This window comes from Aedes aegypti, chromosome 2 (assembly GCF_002204515.2).
Source record: "Aedes aegypti strain LVP_AGWG chromosome 2, AaegL5.0 Primary Assembly, whole genome shotgun sequence".
NCBI lineage: Eukaryota > Metazoa > Arthropoda > Insecta > Diptera > Culicidae > Aedes > Aedes aegypti.
Genome location: NC_035108.1, coordinates 446,285,113 through 446,307,221, shown reverse-complemented (window position 1 = coordinate 446,307,221; position 22,109 = coordinate 446,285,113). Strand labels below are relative to the sequence as shown.

The 22,109-nt window shown below is 42.2% G+C and overlaps 1 protein-coding gene across 1 annotated transcript in view; it reads left to right on the top strand.

Moving 5' to 3' along the window:
- The window catches only part of LOC5573451 (transcriptional regulator ATRX), a 79,833-nt gene extending 63,317 nt beyond the window's left edge, over window positions 1-16,516 (top strand). The window contains exons 6-9 of the mRNA XM_001654567.2: window positions 6,002-9,174; window positions 9,253-9,505; window positions 9,570-9,651; window positions 15,675-16,516. Of these exons, the coding sequence (XP_001654617.2) occupies window positions 6,002-9,174; window positions 9,253-9,505; window positions 9,570-9,651; window positions 15,675-15,706 (3,540 nt within the window). The 3' untranslated portion in view covers window positions 15,707-16,516. The remainder of the gene's footprint in view (window positions 1-6,001; window positions 9,175-9,252; window positions 9,506-9,569; window positions 9,652-15,674) is intronic.
- Window positions 16,517-22,109: the final 5,593 nt, after the last annotated feature.

Below are 22,109 nucleotides of genomic sequence, written 5' to 3'. Positions count from 1 at the left end.
CATGTTTAAACATTAACAATTAGGCCAAGCAACAAAAATTGACGAATAAGGAAAAATATACAGAAAAAAAACCTTAGAAATTACATGAAGGAAATAGACGGAGAGAGAAAAAGCTTAATAATATAGTATCACAGTTCTAAAGGGCCAATTCTTGTATTAGGGGATTGGCAGAGGCGAAGCAACTAAGGCGAAATTTTGGCATCAGTCTTAGGAACCAATCGTCTACCAGCTCAATTTTGGCGAGTTGATGAACTTCATCGGTGGGGTGAGACGGGTGTAGATTCAGCATCATCTTCAGTAGGCGATTTTGTTTCACCTGAATTTTCTTCCGGTGACTTCGTGCACAGTTGGACCACGCAGGAAAACCGTACGTAACCGTGGGCCGAAACACGGTTTTGTACAGTAGCAGCTTGATGTTGGGGTCCAAGCGAGATCGTCGGTTTATAAGAGGGTACAATGTTTTGATGAGCATATCACATTTGCGAAGACAAGAGGTAACGTGAGTTCCAAAATTAAGCTTTTTGTTTAAGGTTACTCCCAGATACCCTACGGTATCTGACCACGGGATAACTATGCCCCCGCAGATCACTTGATTTTGGGGCATATGTCTCGGACTTCTTCGGCGAGTGAAGAATATTGCTTGTGGTATTGCTGGATAGTCTTTTGAGCTCGTTGAAGATTTTCCACGATAACTTGTGCTTCTCGATCGAAAGTTAAAAATCCGGTATCATCAGCGAAGCAATAGTAATTAACTCCATCGATTTTGGCGAGGTCAGCAGAAAAAATGTTGTACAGCGTTGGGCTCAACACCGAGCCTTGGGGAACACCAAAAGGCACTCCCATACGATCTGATGTACAGCCGTTCACCATGACTTGGAACGTTCGATTTTTCAGGAATTCTCGTACGACTTTCAATAATTAGACAGGAAAGTTACCCAGAAACATCTTATGGAGGATAGCGTCGTGCCACACCGAGTTGTACGCTTTTTCGACGTCGAGGAGAACCAACCCCGAAGATTTTCCTTGCTGTAAATTTTGCCTCACTTCATTTACCAAACGGACAATCTGGTGACTTGTGGAATGGCCTTTGCGGAAACCAAACTGATCATGTGGAATGATACTAGTTGTTTCCAGGTGTTTTTCAATGCGCGCTAGTATTACTTTGGAAATACGCCAAACGGAATGGTCTCGGCGGTCGATTGTCTGCAAAGTCTCAGCAAATTTGTTGTACCTAGCTTTTGCACATTGCTCTTTAATATTGTTGTTAAGAGATGAAACTATTTCCTTCAGCAAAGGGTCTCTGGTCCTCATCCACTGGCGTCGACGTCTGTTTCGCAGTTGAATTAGGAGTTTGGTTTCATTCGGGATACAGGCGACTTCGTAAGGCCTTGGGACGATTGTCGGAACTGCAATACGTTCTGCTTCTAACACGCTGTTTTTGAAATAATCGATGGCAGCATCGACCCCATCGATGGATGTCCGTTATCAGTGGATCGGTTATATTGAGCTTGGAGTTTACTATTCTTTGGAACGTAATCCAGTTGGCTCGTGCATAGCATCGTACAGTATGCACGAGTTGCTCGGGCTCACTAGAAGGCTTGATTTCGAATGTTACAGGAAGATGATCGGACGACAACTCGTTCTGGATTACTGGCTTTGTCATGTCGAGCTGATTGTTGGATAGTACTAAGTCTAGTGTAGATGGCTTACCACGTCCAAAAGGAATGAATGTCGGAGAGTCTGGATAGCTGACAAAGAGACCGAGACGAGCCGCTTCCTGCCATAACAAGTTGCCTGCCCTATTGCCTTTTGAACAATTCCAGCGGCGGTGTCTAGCGTTCAAATCTCCAACCAGAAAGAAAGGCTCGGTACGATTGGAAAGAGTACGGATATCACGTCGAAAAAGTGACCAATCAGCACACCGGCGGCTGCCGGGGAAGTAAACTGTAATTATGTGTACAGGACCGCTTGATGTTGAGATGGAGATTCCAGTGGCTTCGATAACCTTTGTAGAAACATTTCATTGGCTGTACTTTAATTCCTTTCGGATTGCTATTAGGACCCCTCCACCTCTGTCAACCCCATCGTTCGAAGGGCGATCGAGACGGATGCAAAGGAAATTCGGATGGAGGAAAGATATACTGGGACGCAGCCAAGTCTCAGCGACAACTGCTACGTCTATGTTATGCCGTTCGACGAATTCGAAAAACTCCAACTGCTTACTGTGAATGGATCTCCCATTCCAATTAACCAAACGTAACGTGGCTGTATTAGACATTGTAAACGTATGTCAAAATTAGCTCGGAAAGAGCTAGAAATTGTTCCTTTTTGCTTCGGCAACCCTTCAGTCGCTGAAATAAATCCTTCGCCAAACACATGAACTCGGTGACACTGAACAGATCGGCGCTTTCTTCAGCAACGTGTTGCTGAGTATTTGGGCGATGAGCTCGGCCTTGATGAACTTGGGAAAAAGTCAAACCGCCGACATTATTTGGTTGACAGTTGTGACTCGGTTCGCTGGCGTGGATACTGGCCGATCCTCGATTTTCTGGTTGCGATTGCGAATGAACACCAGTGACGTTTTTCTTGGAGCGCATTCGTTTCGTTTCAAGTTCCCTAATGTAGTTTTTGCGAGCTGGACAGCCACGAAAATTAGCAGTGTGATTGCCACTACAGTTTGCGCACCGAATTCCGTTACGCAGAGTTTGTCTTTCAGCGGTATCGAGGTCTTTCAGGGCAGCCTTCGTCGGTAATCTACAGCTGGTTGTGGTATGTTTCTCACCGCATTTTACGCACAGTGGAGAAACATTACAATGACGCATGCCATGGCCAAATTTTTGGCAGCGATAGCATTGTACCGCATCAGTTGCTCGCTTTGAGAAAAATCTCCATTTCACAGTGGTGCTAAACAAGCCAGTGATTTTCTGGAGGTCAGTGAGTTTTACCGAACCTTTTTCGAAGCACAGAAGATACAGCACACTCTCCTCAGAGCCGAACACTTTGCTGAAAAACACTTTCATTTCTAGTGGGCGAACACCATGAAAGTGCAATTCCTCCTTCAATTCATCCAGATCGTACAACGGCAGCCCAGAAATAATGATACGTACTGGTTATTTACTTGTTGGAGTGTGTGTGAAAAATTCCTTGTTCCCATCACTAAGCGCTTTGATTGCAGCGTTGAAATAGTCTTCGTTAGAGACGGTAAGCTGAGTCCCCGATTTCACAGCCTTCATGTGATATTCGGTCTGGGGAATATTCAAATTCAACAGCTCACGGGTTTGCTTTGTGCCAATATTGATAATGGAAATAGGGGGCAGACGGCACTTTTTCGTGTTGATGGTTGAGGCAACTTGGGAATTTATATTCACATTGGTCGAACGTACTTCATCCGGATCCATGTCGGCCAGGAGATCGAACCTGTTCTCAGTTTCTACCATAGGCTGAGGCTGCAATTGCTGACTGGAGATCGAATCATATTCAGGCAGAGAGTCGATGTTGTTTGAGAATCGTCGCCTTTTATTTGATTGGTTTTGGTCACAGTCATCCATCGATGAGGTCAGAAACGACGAAGGGTTTGATGATTTAACGTAATTACGGCGAATAATTATGTTTGATCCACTACTGGGAACATCTTTGGGCCGCAGACGACTGCCGCTAGCCACTTTGATAACTTTCGAGATTTAATCACGCAAAAATAACCGATTGAACCGAAATTAATTGTAGCTCTTACGTCCACACTATCCGGTTGACAGATCGAAACTGAGAGAATGAATAACTTTTATGTTCATTTAAAAATATTTTCTTAAATATTTTTAACCCATAACTATTAGGAATGATTTACTGAACTGTAATTTATAATAGCAAATTTAAACAATATCTTGCGTGCCAAACAGGCTACTGAATCAGTTTTCGATACAAGTTCGGTCTAGTTTCAACTATTTATTTGTAATCTATGCATAGGCGTATGTAATGTAATGTTTTCCAAACAAATGCACTTATTTTCACATCGATATATCATTTTGTTTGCAACAGTGCGTTTTTGGGAGGTTTCGCTCCTCTCACCCCCCTAAAACACGTCACCAGTTGGCGCGTTTATGAACGCTATTTTATTCAATCCAAAAACCCTGAAAAACTAGGCATAACCAGAATGTTTTTCTTCAATGCAATATTTCAAAAGGGTACACCAAGAAAAACTCAAAATTTTTTGGGCGTTCTGAAATCTGATTCGCATCTCTGATATTTTTCTGAATCTATGTTTAAATTGAGTGTGTTTCGTCTTCTGCATCATGTGGTTTTATCGTTGGAACCAGATTTTTATTCGCTAAATTTTTCAAAATTTGTTTCTTAAATGATTTTTGCCATAAGATATGATAAAAATAAGTGCAACCGAGACTGCACAACGGGTACCGTAGATTTTTTTTTTTTTTCGAATAAATGTGGATACCAATATACATTGGGCATTCGCAAAAAATATATAAAAATTCAAAATATGTTGTGTGTTTTAATTGTTATCATCCCAACCTAGTGAAAATCTCAAATACCGACCATTCTTAAAATTCACATATCATCAAGTGTTGTCTATCAGAATTTTAAAATGGCCATGATTAGAGATATAACGATCTAAAATAGTCCTGGGATTAGTTAAGTTTGGAATTGAATCTTCAGATATGTGTCCTCCAAAGGCTATGAGCAGGGTTCTGAATTTTCGTATCAATGATACGAAATCTACGATTTTTCGCACGTAACGAGAATGCTTTTTTTGCTTCCTCACGTGAACATCTATTATCGCTCACACTAATTTTCCCTGGAGCTACGATGGAGGATAACCGAAAATCACTCCACTCTGGGGATAATTTATTTTTCACTCCATCATATTTTCGCTCACCAACTGCTCCCGAGAATTATCTCTATGTGGATAAACAAAAACTAGTGCCGGCGACGGGATTCGAACCTACAACATTGCTAAAAACAACCGCGATGCGTGCACGCTGACCATGCTACCACGCCAACTTGACGAACGGAGTGGTTAATTTGGTGCATAAAAGCAACTGCTGCTCGTGGCGATAGATACAGGAAAAGTTATCCATGGATCGGAGAAAGAGAAAATAAACTTCTCACAGCTGCGGAAATGTGCAATTATCTATTTTCGCTTTGTTCTGTGGACGGATAAAATCGCAAGGCAGCTGATCGCTGATAATTGCTGTGAGGGATAAATCCATTATCGTGAGAGTGAGTGAGAATTCGGAAGCCTGGCTATGAATAATTATTCTAATATGCTTTCGTGTTAGCTTTTTCGCCCCCTTACTGGATTTTTCGCCCCCTTGAGCATAAAAATCGCCCCCCGGGGGGCGAATTCGCCCACTTTGGAAATCACTGATCTAGAAGAAATATAAAAATGTATTTACTTAGTGCAGACAAAAAAAATATTTTAGAACTAAGTTCAATTTTCGACCATTTTTCAAATTATCCAAAATGGCGAATGTTTCAAGCTATTAAAAATGATTGCGATTTCAATATTATCTTCTTATTTTTTTTTTGTGAGAAATGTAGCAACATTTTTTATTTGAAAATAGTCTAGCGAAACTCTGTTGTTATTGAACTAATGGAAAACAAATATTTCAGTAGGTTTTTAATGTTCAACATTACATAATAGTCGCATTTTAAACTGAAGGTCGCTTTGTTTCTATTCACCCCGTTTTACGGTACGACTCGCTGCACGAAACCTTTGCGGGATGCGTTAAGCATCTGATAGAACTATCGCGTTCCTTGAGCTCAACACAGCTGTTTAATCTTCTCGCACTCCGCTTCCAGAGATTCCAACTCAAAATGGAGGAATAAGGGAGCTTAGAGATAAACTATCGTATGACATTTGCAGGGAAAATATTCATTTCAGCAATTTTTAAACTTGATTTCAACTTCATGACCAACGAAATTCTTGAGATTCAACCTAATGAAAAATTCCATGCATTTTTCTTGACTGTAATTCTCGTTTCTCCAACAGATCTGGACGCATCCCAAGGTATTGGAAAAGGCGTGGGAAACGGCCGTGCAGGAGAAAAACAAACGGGACGCCCGGTTTCGCCTGACTTCGACACCGGATTCAGACGACGATCGGCCGGACGATTACAACGACATCTCGTCGGGTGCCCTCTCCGTGACGAACGACTGGTGGCGCAAACACTTGGAGGCAAACGATCTGGAATCGTTGTACCCCAGTGGCAAGCTGCGGATAATGTTCGAGATTTTGAAGCAGTGCCAGGAGCGTGGCGAGAAGTGTTTGATATTCTCGGCCTTTGTGGCGGTGCTGAATGTGGTGGAGCACTTCATGACCAAGATACACAACCGGGAGAAGGAATCGATGGCCGATGTGTATGGGTACAGTACGTTCAAAGGTCCGTGGGAACCCGGTAAGGATTACTACCGTCTGGACGGGAAAACGCAGAAGAATCTCCGCCATCGCATGATTACGTCGTTCAACGATCCGTCGAATAAGCGGACAAAGTGTTTCCTGATTTCGGCGAAGGCCGGAGGGCAGGGTATTAATCTGATCGGAGCGAACCGCGTTATCATTTTGGACACATCTTGGAATCCCTCCAATGATCAGCAGAATATTTTCCGGATATTCAGATTGGGTCAGAAGAAGAAGTGCTTCGTGTACCGGTTGCTGGCCATGGGAACCATGGAGGAGAAAGTGTATTCACGATCGGTGACGAAACAAGCAATGAGTTTCCGGGTGGTGGACGAGCAGCAGATCGATAGGCATTACAGTTTCTCGGAACTGGCGGAGCTGTACAATCTTTCGAAGGTTGCGGATCAAGTGAGAGAGGTGCCGATTCTACCGGCGGATGATGTACTTGCATCTTTGCTTCGGAACCATCCCGATTGTGTATTCAAGTATCATGAGCATGACTCTCTGCTGGAAAATAAGCCTGAGCAAGATCTAAGTGAGGAGGACAAACGAGAGGCTTGGGCGGCTTACGAACGTGAAATCCAGAACAACGAAAAGCCATCCTACCTGGGCAACATGAACATGATGCCAAATTTCATGAGTTCTATGTTTCCAGGAGGAACTGGAGCTGGAATTGGACCGTACCCGCCACTTAGCTATTCGGGTCTGTCGGGGACGTTAGCCGACATGTACCGAAGCGACTTCGGATACGGTTCCGGGATGAATAGGTTGATGTATCCCTATGGGAACCAACCGTATCCGATGGTGAACGACCCAAGCTACTCGTCAATCATGGGAAAATCTCCATATCAGAACTTCGCTCTACCTTCTGCTTCCTCGACCAGTTTACCGGACTTTGCATTGCCAGGAGCAATGAACGGGCAAGGATCGAGTGGAACCACCAATTATAACTCGACCGTAGCGCTCCAAAGTTTGCTAGATCTGTACGCCAAATCGATGTCCAGTGCAATGAGTTCCAGTACAATTACAACCGCAACGGCCACATCCGTTTCTCCGAGTACGTCAACCACATCGGCGGGAGTCTCAGCTTACAACGCACTGAGTTCCTTGAAGCAGTTCAACGGTTTCCCACCTGGAGGATCCATTCCAACACCTCATTCATCGCCTCAGTTAGGCCCACCGAAAACCCCCTCTCAAAGCCCTGGTAGCGCCACTGGAAACGCTGCCCTAATCAACATGCTCAATGAACAACCCATGCCGATGTCATCGGCTGCCTCTTCTGGACCGTTCTCGCATCTAAAGACTCCGTTACCTGCTCCTTCAGTGCATATTCCACGGAGTATGCCCAGTGCGTTGACAAGCACCAGCTCCACTACCTCCTCGCCAGTATTATCCACTTCTGCGGCCATAACGACATCCTCATTGACTCCCACACTCAACGTTCCCCAGCCATCATCGCGGCTCAATCTCCACAAGCCATCAGACAGATCTAAAGCAAACCAAAACGCCCAGCCTATCCCACTGACCACTACGGTTGTGGCCAGCGATGACGACGACGTAGACGACGATGGCATTCCACGGCCGCACATCATCGTTCGGGATCCCCTGTCCATCAACAGTTCCAAATCTCAGCAGGAACAGGACAAAATCGTCAAGAAGATCAACATGGGCATAGTCTATCCGGAAGAGAAGAAGAAGGATCAATCCAAGGACATTATGCTGAGTGCAAAGAGCATAACGACTTTGGCCAAACCGACCATAGCCGTTAAGAATGTGGAAAGCATGAAAGCCATTCCGACCGCTTCAACTGGAGGTAAAACATCTTCTCCGGTATCGGTCATGTCTCGGGTGTCATCCTCTGGCATTAAGCCAATACGAGGATCTCCGGTTCAGCCAAGTTCTCTAGTCGCCAACCCGAAACCGCAACCTTCCAGGCAGCTTCAGCAGCAATCCCAGCATCCCCTCGCCCGTACTCTACTGTCCGGGTCATCTCCAACTCTCAGCAATAAGCAGCAATCTCCTCACCCAAGGCAGCAAGTTCCGGTAATAACGAGCGCCAAGTCATTGCAGCTGAGCTCGCCGAATCTGACGGCAGGAACAAGCACACAGTCGTCGAGAGCGTCTCCTTCGTCCAACGCTTCTCCTGGTACAACGAACTCCAATATGCCCAGAGGAGCGATAGCTGCTCAACAGCTACGAGAACTGCAACAACGGATGAGTCTGAACAGTTCTAATAGCAGCAACAGCAGTCCCAGTAGTAATAATCCCAACCACCTGGTCGTGGCCAAAACCAAGAAGGCAGGTACCCTACCAATCCCGGCAAACCAACGACAAGCGAGCTCAAAGCCGTCACCTGGAGCTCATCCGGTAGGAATCTTCGCATCTCCAGCTGCTACGCTTCTGGCCAATCAGAAACAGAATAAGCCACAACCTGGCAATAGTAGTCCCGCTGTGGTTGGCCGTGGGCCAAGCAAGTCATCCCTGTCTGACAGTGTCAGCATAACGAAAATCACCAGCGCCGGTCAGCGGATAGCCATGACCAGTCCATCGTTGCTAAGCTCGTCATCATCCGCTGCGAACACTACCGCCAGCTCAACCATGTCCATGAATCCCTCGGCTCTGGGTGCGAGTCTGGGTCGGAAGCAAGACCTGGTGATAACGAAAACGACGCCCGGTTCTGCAACCGTGCGGAAGGTGCTCCCCGGACCCAATATGATCGTGAAGGCACACAGCGGACTACCGAACGCGACCGCCAAGCGTAATTTGTGAGTTTTTGTTTGTAGCAAGCCCGATAAGTATGTGTTTCAACCAAGCAACTTCATTACGACTCCTTCCAATTTCAGTCCCACTATGTCACCTACGATGAAGTCTTCGGGGGCGGCCCAGTTGATGCAAAGCATATCGAACGCCACGTCCTCCGGTGGAACAGGAACCAGCTTACCGGGTGGGCTTACCACCACCAATAGCATAACCGTGCGGAAGCGAAAAGCTCCGGAACCGAACCTGATCGACAGTCTCAAGGCGAAGAACAGTTCGATCACGATTAGTGAAGTTCGCTCGGCTTATCAACCGCCGGCGCCCAAAAAGCCCCATCAGGTATGAATTAAGACGGATCATACAATTTGAACTGACTATACTGATTTTAACCTACAATTTGCAGGGTCTTCCGGTGCAAGCGCAAAAACGGTTTGGCAGCGGGATAACGATAACACCCCGAAAGCCCACGCCTCAACAGCAGCCGCGTAAGTTTTAGATGTGTTCATTTTTATAGCAGCATATCAAGTATATGTAGGTACGAGTTCATCTGCATAGATGCTCTGGTTTCAAATCTACATGGATATTTGACAGTGGACCAGTCCTACCGTTCCAAAAATGAGCTAGTCTATTGTTATTCATGAACAGCACCTGTGTCACAATATTTCGTTACATAATTTAGTTCAGGGCTTTAATTTCTCGCAATTACAACATGTTCCGACCGACCATTATAACATCCAGCTCCATTCCAGCATTTACTTCTTCTTCTTCTGGTCGTGAAGTGTCAAAAACACCCACTGATAAATGGCACAGCATATTTGCTATAACGCCAGTCGGTTTTTCATTGGGAATCAGTTTGTTTATTTGAATCGATTAGTGCATTAAATATTCAGTTTGATGTCTTTGAGGAATTTGCAGATATTTTTCAGCGTATCGACATTTTTATCTTCAAATGCTTGTTGGATCGAGTAGAATTTGTCAAGGTTGTGTTTATCACGGGGCAATAAGTGTTTTACACATTCGAAAATGATGTGCTCGGAGGTGTTCAGGCAATCGCAGTAGTCGCAGTACAAGTCATCCTTGATTTTTATCTTGCTAAGCCAGTAAGGCGAAAAATCGTGTCCAGCCAGTAATCTATTCAGGGTCCTAGTTTCGGAATTGTTGAGAGGCAGATTATGGAACCACGAAGTTGGGTTGATTCCTGTTTGTATTTTGAAAAACTTTCGTCCTTTTCCTAGCTCTTGCGTGTAATTTACATACCATTGCTGAAGTTCCGCAAAAACATCGTTTTTAATCCAGTTGTAAGCGTCTTGGGGTAGTAGTCGGTTGTTGGCAATTACATTCGAGTGGAGACCCGCTTTTGCCAGACTATCGGCAATCTCGTTGCCTGCCAGTCCGACGTGTCCTGGAATCCACTGTATGCAGGTACGTTGTCGCATAGCTTTCTCCACAATAATTTGGATGATTTCGCACCTTTCAACTTCTTCCAGTTGGCTCTTGATGAACTCACATCCCGATTTTGAATCTGTGAGAATTACTGCTCCTTCGATGTTGTTTCTTTCCATATACTGTAACGCTATCAATATCGCTTCTAGCTCAGCGGACATCGTACACACGGTGTTTTCCAGCTTGAGGCTAAGTTTAAATTTCGTTCTATCATCGAAGACACCAACTCCGCATTGAGCATCGTCCTTCGAAGCATCCGTGTATATCTTTCGATGGTCTTTATATTGACTGTGTAACCTTCCTAAGGCTAGTTGTTTCAGAGTTTTTGTGGAGGTACACTTTTTGTGCCACGGCTTATCATCTAGCTCTGACTCAACTCTTATATATGAGGAGTTCTGTTGAACTTGTACCGAGCAAGATGTCTTGGTAAAAATGTGCTTAAACTTTTCAAAAATCCTTTCTTGAAAAGTAAGCTTTTCGACGTCTCTGGAATCGTGGTCATCCAACTTCCGTAGTTGTGACCACACCGGCGACTGGTATTGAACATGTCTTATTATTTCTTTCGCTGCCGTTAGTTTCCTGCGGAATTGTAGGGGAGGTTGACTGGCAATGGCGCACAAGGAATTGATAGGAGTTGTTTTAGAACAGCCTGTAAACTTTCTCAGGCATGTATTATTTATCGTGGTGAGTTTTTCAAGATTGCTTTTTGCTGAATTGGCATAGATTGATGCCCCATAGTCGAGGTAGCTTCAACAATTGCGTTATAGAGCATGTTCAGTGTTTGAGGGTGTCCTCCACTTCTTGTAGCGCTAACAACTTTCAGCATGTTGATTCTGTCGCTAGCATTTCTCTTCACTTCTCTAATGTGAGCTCCAAATGAAAGGGATCGATCCACTGTCAGCCCGAGATATTTGTGAGTGTTCACCGTCTCAAGTACCATATCGCCAATCTTTAGTTTCAAAGATTTTCGATTTCTTTGAAACAGCATTACTTTTGTTTTACTTTCGTTTATTTTCAGCTGCAACTGTTCCGATGTTGCTTTAAAAGTATCTAGAAACATCTGTGCACGGCATTGTACCTCTTCTCTGTTTTTCCCAGCCACGATGGCCATGAAATCATCAGCGTATTGTATTAGAACAACACCATCTATAACAATACTGTGTAGCTGCGCCGTGTAGATATTGAATAAAAGGGGCGACAGCACATCCCCTTGTGGTAGTCCATCGTCAATACTCCTTTCAACAAGTTTGTTACCTACTTGCATTTGGATGGTCCTATTTCGAAGGAAGTTGATGATCCAATTCGTCAACTCTATTGGTATTCCATACTCATGAAGAGTTGCCTCCAATATTTCGGTTCTAACAGTATTGTAAGCGCTAGAGAGGTCTATAAAAATAGCCCCTGCCACCTTACCATCTCTTTTAATCATGTTTACGCTGTTGATAACGTAGTTCAGACATGATGTAGTGGAGCTGTGCTTTCTAAAGCCAAATGACGTCGCTGGTAGGATTGTATTCTGTTGTACAAAAAGGTTTAGTTGAGCTAGAACTGCTGCGTTGATAATCTTCAACGAACAGTTAAGCATAGATATCGGACGCAAATTGTCAATTTGTTCCGGATTTTTTCCTGGCTTAGGAATTGCGATAACCTTAATTTTGTTCATGTTAGCATCAACTCTTCCTCCTTTCCAAATTCTATTCAAGTCGCGAATAATGTTGTTACGTACCTCTGGCTTTAAACTTTTCAGTATTTCGTAGCTGAGACCATCAGGTCCCGGAGCCGATGACTTTTTCTTCTTGCTCAGAATATCGTTCCACAGCTCTACGTTTAAGATGTCATAGCTTGCCGTTACACTAATTGATAGGTCACAGTGAGTACTGAATGGAAAGTTTGCGTTCAGGAATTGGTTTGCTGCCTCTTCCTCTTCGTGTACAATGGTGGCTTGATAACGTTGTCTCCTTTTCCCCGTTAGGCCATTGATTTTCCTCCACAGCTCCTTACTGCTCGTGTTCGGGTCGATCTCTTCAATATACTCCCGGAACTTTTCTCTAATCACCTTGTTTTTGCATCTCGCGAACAGTCCTTCTTGTTTCTTCAGTTCCACTAGGTCCTCTAGGGTTCCGCTCCGATTAAATTTCGCCCTGGCTTCGTTTTTGTTTCTCCATGCAACTTCCACATCTTCGTTCCACCAGAATTTTGGTTCGAAACGATTCTTTTGCTTGGCTTCTTTCAGAATCTTTTCCGTAACTCGTTGAAGTGAAGATAGTCCATCAACTTGAACTGCGTCCAGCTTTTCTAGTTCTTGTTTTACCTTCTTACGGTTCAGGAAAAACTTTTGACACGGTGATTTTACGTTTGACACGACGATATGTAGGACCAGGTGTCTGCTGCCTATCCCATATTGAAGAATATCCAAACTTGTATCCTGATACAGTCCTGGAGACACCAGGACTAAATCAATAGTGGATGGTTTTTTATTGGGCTCCGCAGGTACAAACGTAGGTTCTCTGCTATTCATCAAAATAACGTCCTCATCGTTGATGAAATCGAAAAGTATTGCCCCTTTGGCATCCGCATGGTACTGATCCCATAGCCTGGGGTGAGAGTTAAAGTCTCCACCTATTAACACCTTCTTAAAACCTTCGATTGACTTTGGCAGACTCGATAGGAAACTTTTAAATTCATTAGCCGATGAGTTCGGCGCCACATACACTGATAGTACAGCAAGCTCAAGTTTGCTGATGTATCTACCTACACATTGTATGTTATCTGAAGAATCGACAACGATCGCTCTACTCAGCAATGAATTGTGAATTAAAATCATTGCTCCCCCATATCCATCAAACCTTGAACAATAGTGATTATTGTACTGCGGTATCTTGTATTTGCTGTTTTCAAATTCTTTTTTGGTCCAACATTCCGATACTAATCCTATTGCGTATTCCTCTTTTATCATAATCCTGGTTAGTTCTGCTCTGTTTTTTTCTACGCTCTGAATATTGCACTGAATAATTTTACATGACATTTATTTAGCTATTTCGTTTTATTGTAATCGATTCTTTGTATATAACTGTTCCCAACCGACTGGCTTACCTGTGCTCGTCCAGGAGGGCTGCTGTATGCGAGACTGTAGGCACCGTTGTCATCGCTGTCCCCACTCGCATCCATGTTGTGGACTGATTTATCCTGTTGCATAGCATTGTGGGTTCTCTGCGCAGCGTCCTTCATTTGGCTCAGCTTCCACTGGAACTTCTCGAATTCGTCGGTTTTGTAGCGGTTGAAAAGTGCTACTCCGTTCGTCGTTTCATCATTATCCTTTTTGCGTTTCTTGTCGTTGAACACCTCTACTTGGTTGCCGATGATTGTGTTAGTAGTGTCCTGGGATGTGCGTTTTGGTGTTTGCTGTTTCCTCGCTCGTTCTGCCTGCCAGGTTTTATCCCCTTGTCCGACTCGGCTGCCATTGGTAGGGTGCGATGTTTTTGCGTACGATTCAACTAGCGTCGGGTAGTCTTCGATGCTTTCCAATAAGCTGAAACGATTTTGTGTGTAAATCGGATACTGTTCCTGCGCTTCCAGTGTAGTCAGATTCGTTTTGGCCAGGATGACCTTCAGATTGTTTTGGCGAGTACGTTCGGGACACTTGAAGTCACCCGACTTATGTCCTTCTTCCTTGCAGTGAAGACATCTTGGTGGTTGCTTGCATTGTTCGTAACCTTGCTCTTCGTGGTTCTTCCCGCACGTTTCACACCTCTGTCGCGATCGGCAGTTGTTGGAACGGTGGTTGTAGCGAAGGCAGTTTTGACAAAACACTACCTTGCTTATGAACGGCTTGACTACATTCGTGCAACAAAACATTCGCACTTCCGACGGCAGCTTGTTGGTTCGGAATGTTACACCAATCCTTGTTGTTGGGATTTTCTGATCCTTCTCGTACTTGTGTAGACGAGTCACGCCCAAAATAGGAACATTGCAGGTTATGCTTTCTAGGATCTCGTCTGGCGTGAATTCCAGGGGAACGCCAGTAACTACACCAGACACTGTCAGGAAGTGTTTTGGAATGTATGCCCTGTAGTTTTGCGCTTGCAGTGTTTTGTCTGCTTGGATGTTGTTGGCCGTCTTAGCATTTTTCACCAGTACTAGTACTTTGTTCCTTCCCATCGTTTTGAGGTTAAGTACGTTTGCCCTGTACTCATTGGTTTTCGCCAGTAGTTTTCCAATAGCGAGCTTGTTGATGTGTGTGTCATCACGTAACTCTTTCATCTGCACGATCACTCGATACGGTCCCGCGTCACTCTCTTCGTATTCGTATGTCAGCCATTGTCTTTCTCCGGTTTTTGGCGTTCCGCCGCCCGGATCCGGGTTCCCGGGTCCCGTCATTTCTCCACTTCTTCTACTCACAAGTCACTTCCGCAAACTTATCCGCACAAAAATTCACTTTCGAAAAACAGAAAAACGAAAGATGCTCCGAAAAATATTACACCTGACAAAACCACGTGTATTCTCGTCGCGATATTCCAGTCGAATGTTCCAGCATTTACGGTAAAGCTGTTCTTAGACTGTTTGATAACATACTCAATTCCACTTGAAGTTTGCTGTCTTTGTGCTGCTCATCTGTGCCAGACAGATGTTCATCGTAGGGCTGCTATCACCTTTCAATCATCTAACGTACATCCTTGACAATGCATCAACACATTTCAGCTCAGACAGAAAACGAATAAGCATATTGAACTCTTTCTGGGAAAGAAATGCCGCTTGCAAGAATGTTATTTGCAGCGATAAGGAAGGGAACGTATTGATGGACAAACATGTGGTGAAAGGTGGTAGCACCACTTCGTTGCACAACCGTGGACCGTACAAATAAGCGTTTTATTAAATTAAAACTAGTTCCATGACAGTTTTTCTTATGAAAACATTCATTCAATGATTGACTAGTTCCATGACAGTTTTTCTTATGTTTTCTTATGAAAACATTAATGTAATGATTGACTACCATAATTGGCTATAGAGCAGCAAATCTGTTAACAAATTTAGGTTTAAATTAACAATTTTTTTTTCCATTTCGCAGAGAACATCCTTGAGGTTGTGGAAATTGAATGAGTTCGACAGCAAATAGCCGGCAATCAGTGATTGAAGGACAATTTCTATGCCAGGCAGTGAACGATCTAGCGTGGATATCGATCAGTGTTCTAGCCATGTTTTTTTTTTGCAAATACAGGTTTATATTTGTTTAAATATGTTTAGTTCAAGTTTCTGAATGTATACCTACCATACAGCGCATAATGAGATAACGTGCGAAAGGAACAGAGCGGAACGGACTGACTGTACAGGATATATGAAACTCGCGACAAAACCAAAAGTCAACCTAAACACACTACTGTATAGTTACTATAATAGCAGAGAGAGAGAAGATTTCTGTACGTGTTATTTTAGGATTTTAAAGAAGGCTTTACACTTTGCACAAGATTGAGGACAACGAGTTGATATTGTTCGCCTATTTTTTTTTTTTTTTTTTTTGATCAGCCGATATAGTCGATTTGTACAATGGGTATTTTGGTTAGACAGTAAATCTACAATGGCAGTTTCGGTTTTGTAAATATAATTACATATATATAATCTATAATAAATTATTTATTTACTCTGGACATATTAAACATAGACCTAGTATTTTATCAATCAGATGAAAAGAAACTAATAGAACAGCAGCAGTACGTGAAACTCAGTAGAATTCAGCCCTCTGCTTGTTGTTCCGCTCTCAGTATCGAGACTCTTAATTGGTACGTGTACATAGCAGTTACCTTTTCAATGGCAATAATCCACTATGATGTACATTTTGTTAATAGCATTTGTGATTTTACACAAACCATAACATAATAAACTTAATAATTTATCTTGTGATACGTAGCTAAATCGCGTTGATTATTGATTCTTCGAAAATCCATCAGACATTTTTCAGAAACTGTAAAATAATGGTGAAAGCATTCCGATATAATTTGTGTGATACCCTCAAGTGGTTTTCTACGAAATTGCAAAAAATGTTGTACGTAACTCGTTGCAGAACTCGGTTTTTACAGCACGAGTCGTAAATTTATCCTACGAGGCTTGCCGAGTACCAAGAGACCAAATATAGTACTAGAAGTGGTATCCAATCTGAACCCAAGTGTGACGAACCTGGGGCACTTCCGCAGAAAAATGTTATAGCGTTAGCGTAGTTACGGTATACTTCGTAGATTGGATACTAGCAACATTCATGTTTCTTTTTAATAATCTCATCCTGACTACTTTCAAGAACAAGGCAGGGGAGTATACCTTGTTCAAATCATAAACAAGAATACTAAAAGAATGAATATCGCTATTCCCGGCCACGCCCATCTTTACCGTAACTTGGGATAGGGGAAGGAAATGTTGATGTAGCACTTACTTAATGAGAGGCCACCGACTCAGCGACACCCTCATAAGTGCTACGGAGTTGGAGGTTGGGGAAGGTATATTGTCAGGATTCGCCTAGAAAGCTGGCGATAGACCATAAATATTTGTTGTTTAAGCGTTTTCAAATTAATCTTTTGAATGCCGGCAATCAAAAGAGAAAACAATAGCTTATTTATAGTATAAATAGTATTTCGCGAAATGCTTGTCGATTGTGCAGTAATATTTTTGCTCAATAACCAGTAAAAAGCAAAATCGATCCCTCCAGGGTCATCGGATTGTATAAAATAACGATACGCGTAAAAAAATCACGCCTATTGAAAAACTGTACTGTGCCCATTGAAAAACTGTACTGGGTGGTACTGTATTTTTAGATAATCGAAAAACGAAAGGAAGCACGTTCGAACTAAACACCCTAGGATAACACAGTCGGTTTTTCTGCTCAAAATTATACGAAAAGCAGAATCGATCCCTCCAGGGTCATCGAACGGTTAAAAAGCATCCACAACCGATTGTTAGTTGCGTAACACCCGCCCGGACAGAATGCGCAATCTGAACATAATTATCAAACTCCGAAAATAACATTTTCCGTTCAAGAAACGATCAGAAGTTTCACGACGCGGACAAAAACGATTCGGAAGGCTCACAAAAGAAAAAGTATCATACTGGAACAAACTCACCGGATTGATTCTCTAAATTTATGTGCTGCCTGTCACTTCCGGATGGTTCGGTGAACTTAGGGCAGCCAAAAACCAACAGTACTGAGGACACAAATCAAACAAATCACTTTTTCATTTTTCACTTTTCACTATTCCATTTCTGAAAAAAAATCTCCGGCGACGAAAACATGCGCGAAATTGTGAGCTAAATCTATCGGACGACGCAAAACCGAACTGTCCTGCTTGGGCTTCACGAAGCACTCCTTCCGCAGAAAAATGTTATTTTTCAAAAATGCTTCTTGGTTTTTTTGACATTATGTTCCTAATGGGACGGAGCCTGCTTCTCAGCTTAGTGTTCTTACTATTCTTCTTCTAGTGATTTTCTACAAATATTTCGTTGGAAACGTTTTCAGAGATTCCTCTAGAAATTTCCCTCAAACTCTCCCACTACACCCGATTCTGTTTTTGCGCGGGGGATGCGTATCGTACAAAAAAGTTTTCAGTTCAAAATTTCAAAAACCGTGCAAAAAAAGTGACACCTTTTCTCGACGTTTCATGCAAAAATAAAGTTTTGGCGAAAAAAAATGTATGGAAACTTTTTTTGCACGGCCGTGTAAAAAAAATCCGTGCAAAAACAGAACCGGGTGTAATTTGTCCATAAACTTCCCAACGGTATTTCAATCAATGTTTAAAGGAATTTCTCGAAAATTTGCTCCAGGAAATTATACGTAACTACTTTCAGTAATTTTCACAGAGTGTATGAAAAATATACTAGATAAAAATTTACATATACTATAGCAGAATTTATTCCTTCAATTCTTCCATTGATAACTGAAGGAAAATCCCTAGAATTTTTGAAGAAATTCTTCTTCTTCTTTGCATTAACGTCCTCATTGAGACAGAGACTGTTTATCAAGCTTAGTGTTCTTATGAGCACTTCCACAGTTATTAACTGAGAGCCTTTTTTGCCATTTTCGCAATCGTATATCGTGTGGCAGGTACGATTATACTCTTCTATGCCCAGGGAAGTCAAGGGAATTTCCTTTTCCTCCTTTCGACCGGGAATCGAACCCAGACACCATGGCTTTGCTTTGTAGCCGCGGACTCTAACCACTCGGCCGAAGAAATTATTTAATGGATTTTTTCAGGAAACCATACAATACTTTCTCAGGGAGCTCCTACGCTGATTTACCCAATTATTTTTCTAGACATTTTCATATAGATTCCTTCATGCAATCATGTACGGTTTGCTCAGAACTTACTTCAAGATTGACTATTCCAGCAAATCCATTAAAAATTCTTCCAGAAATTTCTTAATAATTTCGATCAGGGATTCCCCATTTAGCACCCCTATTTTTTCTTGGGATTTTCTCATTGTATCCACGAATTATTCCTGCAATTCTTCCAAATAATTTCTTAAGTAAAATATTGACGGATTTATCTTTGAAAATCCCTTGAAGACATACCTTGACAATTTGTTTGAGAAAGTAATCTAACAGGGAATCTTTGAAGAAATTTCTGAAGTATCCTGAGAGATATGCCCAACAGAAATCTTGCAGAAATCCTGAACGACAAATATTAAAGGATCTCCTAAGAAATCAGTGAAGACATTTCTGCTTTCTTGAAGATGTCCTAAGGGTTCTATAATATTCCCCAGAATGCACCATTCCCCAGAAACCTATATACAGAATAGGGGTCATGCACACATTACGTCACGCTCCAAGGGGGGGGGGATGTCGAGCTAAACGTGACAAGTCTTACAAAATTTTCGGAGGACTCATACAAAAAGTGTGACAAAGAGGGGGGGAGGGGGTCGAAAAAGTTGAAATTTAGCGTGACATAATTTGTGTACCATCCCATAGCCAGTAGGTAGCTGATTTGAAAAAAAAATATTGGTCAGATTGTTATTAATCTCTCTACCAACAGCTTTATTTTTTCACGACAAAAAATATTCATATCGTGATAGCTTTTTGTTTCTCAATATGTTTGCACCATTTTTTCAAAATTCTTAAAAAGTATTGCCTTTTAAAAATTTCAGAAAGTTAAATATCGAATCTTCAGTTATCCGGGTTTGAAGATATTCCGATATTCCTTTGAGGCCGACACTTCCTAAATACAATTTCTTTGACCGTCATTTTGTTTTAGTTAATTTATCAAAAAAATGTGGGACATACAATGTTAGGTAATAAGAAGCATCCCGGGCAGGCGAAAAAAGCTAAGTAATAGCAATAGCTTCACATGGACATCAAAAGTGATATTAACTTGATATATTTAAGAGATGAAATATCTGAAAATGAGATCTAAAATTTACTCCTGGAATACCATTAGCATATCATATTTGGCTTTTGTAAGATCTAACCAATATCAGCGAACTATTCATTAGATCTGTAAACATTTTACAGATTTTTATATTGTGCAGAAATTCCAGGAATAAAAGTTTGATATTATCTTAAGATCTTCTATCTCTCATGTCAATGAAATCAATTGCTCGATTCGATGGTCAGAACTTCGCTTCTGCTCGGGTTCTCTGAAAGTATCATACAAATCGATTGTCTCCAAAAGTTTACAATGATGTTTTTTGAAGTTTTCAAAAATCTTTTTCGGCTGGAATGGCACCAAAAACAAAAAATTCAGAGATTCCATCCAATATTTCTCCAAAAACTCCTGCAGCAATTTTTTTGAGAAGGTCCTAAATGCTTCGGAATTTATCCAGTGATATTTTCATATGGACTTTCTTTTAGGTAAACCCAGTTTATCGTGCCTTTCAAGAGTTTATCATCCTGTTTCGACACGGAGTCAACTCCTAGGAGTTGCCTCGAAGAAGTGTTAAGAAACTTAACACAACCCCCTGTTTGCAGCTCACGCCGAGGGCAACTATTTCCGAGGTGATCATTCGATGGGGTCAGTTCATCTATAGTGGAGATCTCTGAAGTCCTTTACTGTAGAACACAGATCTCATCGCCCAATCAACTCAGGGTTCTCAAAGGGCAGGTAGGAGATAGGGATTGGATACAATAGATTAGGTTAGGAATGTAGCAAATGCTTACAAGGGATGGTCACGATAGTGTTACACGGGGTTTTCAACCGGACTATTTTTGTTAGATTCTACATGTCGAAATATGAAAAACCCCAAAGCCTTTCGGGTGGCGGACCAGTGGTGTAGCCAGGAGGGGCTCAGAAAGGGTCGATTTTGTACGAATATAATATTATTGAGTCAATTGAAAATATGTAAAAAAAATTTTCTCGGGATTAATCACGATAGTAATGAACAGAATTGATATTAATGTATGTTTGTAATGTATATTCATGCCATTGGCGTAACTAACATGGAATATGGACACAAAGCTAATTTGGTTTGATTGAAATAGTATACCAACAAGAAACCCATCCCGATTGCGCCTATGGCATGGAAAAAATACATTTTAAACATACATCAATGTCAATTCTGTTCTCTATCATCACAATAAATACTAAAAAAAATATTTTTGTCAAATTTGTGGGCTTCGTAGCCGTGCGGTTAGTGTCACCGAGGCATTTAGCCGCATCGTGCCAAGGAGTGTGGGTTCGATTCCCGCCTCAGGCCGAAAAACTTTTCGAGAGGAATGTTTTCCGACTGTGCCACTGGGCGTTGCATGCTGGTCCGTTGTCTAGTGTGGTGCTTCCTTCAAAGGGCAAATAGCCCACTGGAAGCATTAACGTGTAGTGTTTTTTTTTTAATTTCCAATTAGCCTAATAATATAATATACGTACAAAATTGCTTATTTTAGAGCCCCTTCTGGTTACACCACTGGTCCATCACCCAAAAGGGTTTGGGGTTTTTCATATTTCGACATGTATAATCTAACAAAAATAGTCCGGTTGAAAACCTCGTGTAACACCATCGTGACCTTCCCTTGTTAGTCAGTAGGATTGGGCCAAACGGTCACATTGGCCAGGCAGGCGGCATCCCAAGAGATGATCATATTAGTGTCCGCCCCTAGAATTACTACTTCAATAAAATGCTGTGTGGGTAAAAACTCACTCTTGGTTGATATTTTCCAATTTCAGGGTGTTCATTCAAAATCAGTTTTCCAATTCCCGGATTTTTCCCGGGTGCGTAAAAATTTAAAATTCGAAGGCAACATAGCTCTACGACTCCATAGTCTCGACGACTCCATAGCAGTAGCGTAGCTAGGGGTATGCGGTGGATACGGCCTGCACTGGGCCCCGAGTTCATAGGGACCCCCAAATTGTGGTAAAAATTTCATTTCACATTAGGCTGATACAAATATTAAATTTCTTTTATGTCCGAGACTACTTGGAAGGTACGAGGGGGGGGGATAAAAATAAATAAGGAACAAAAAAATAAAACTGAAAAAAAAGTTATTTTTTCGAATTTTTATTTTCAATGATAGTTGTTAAACTGTTTTAATCGTCCT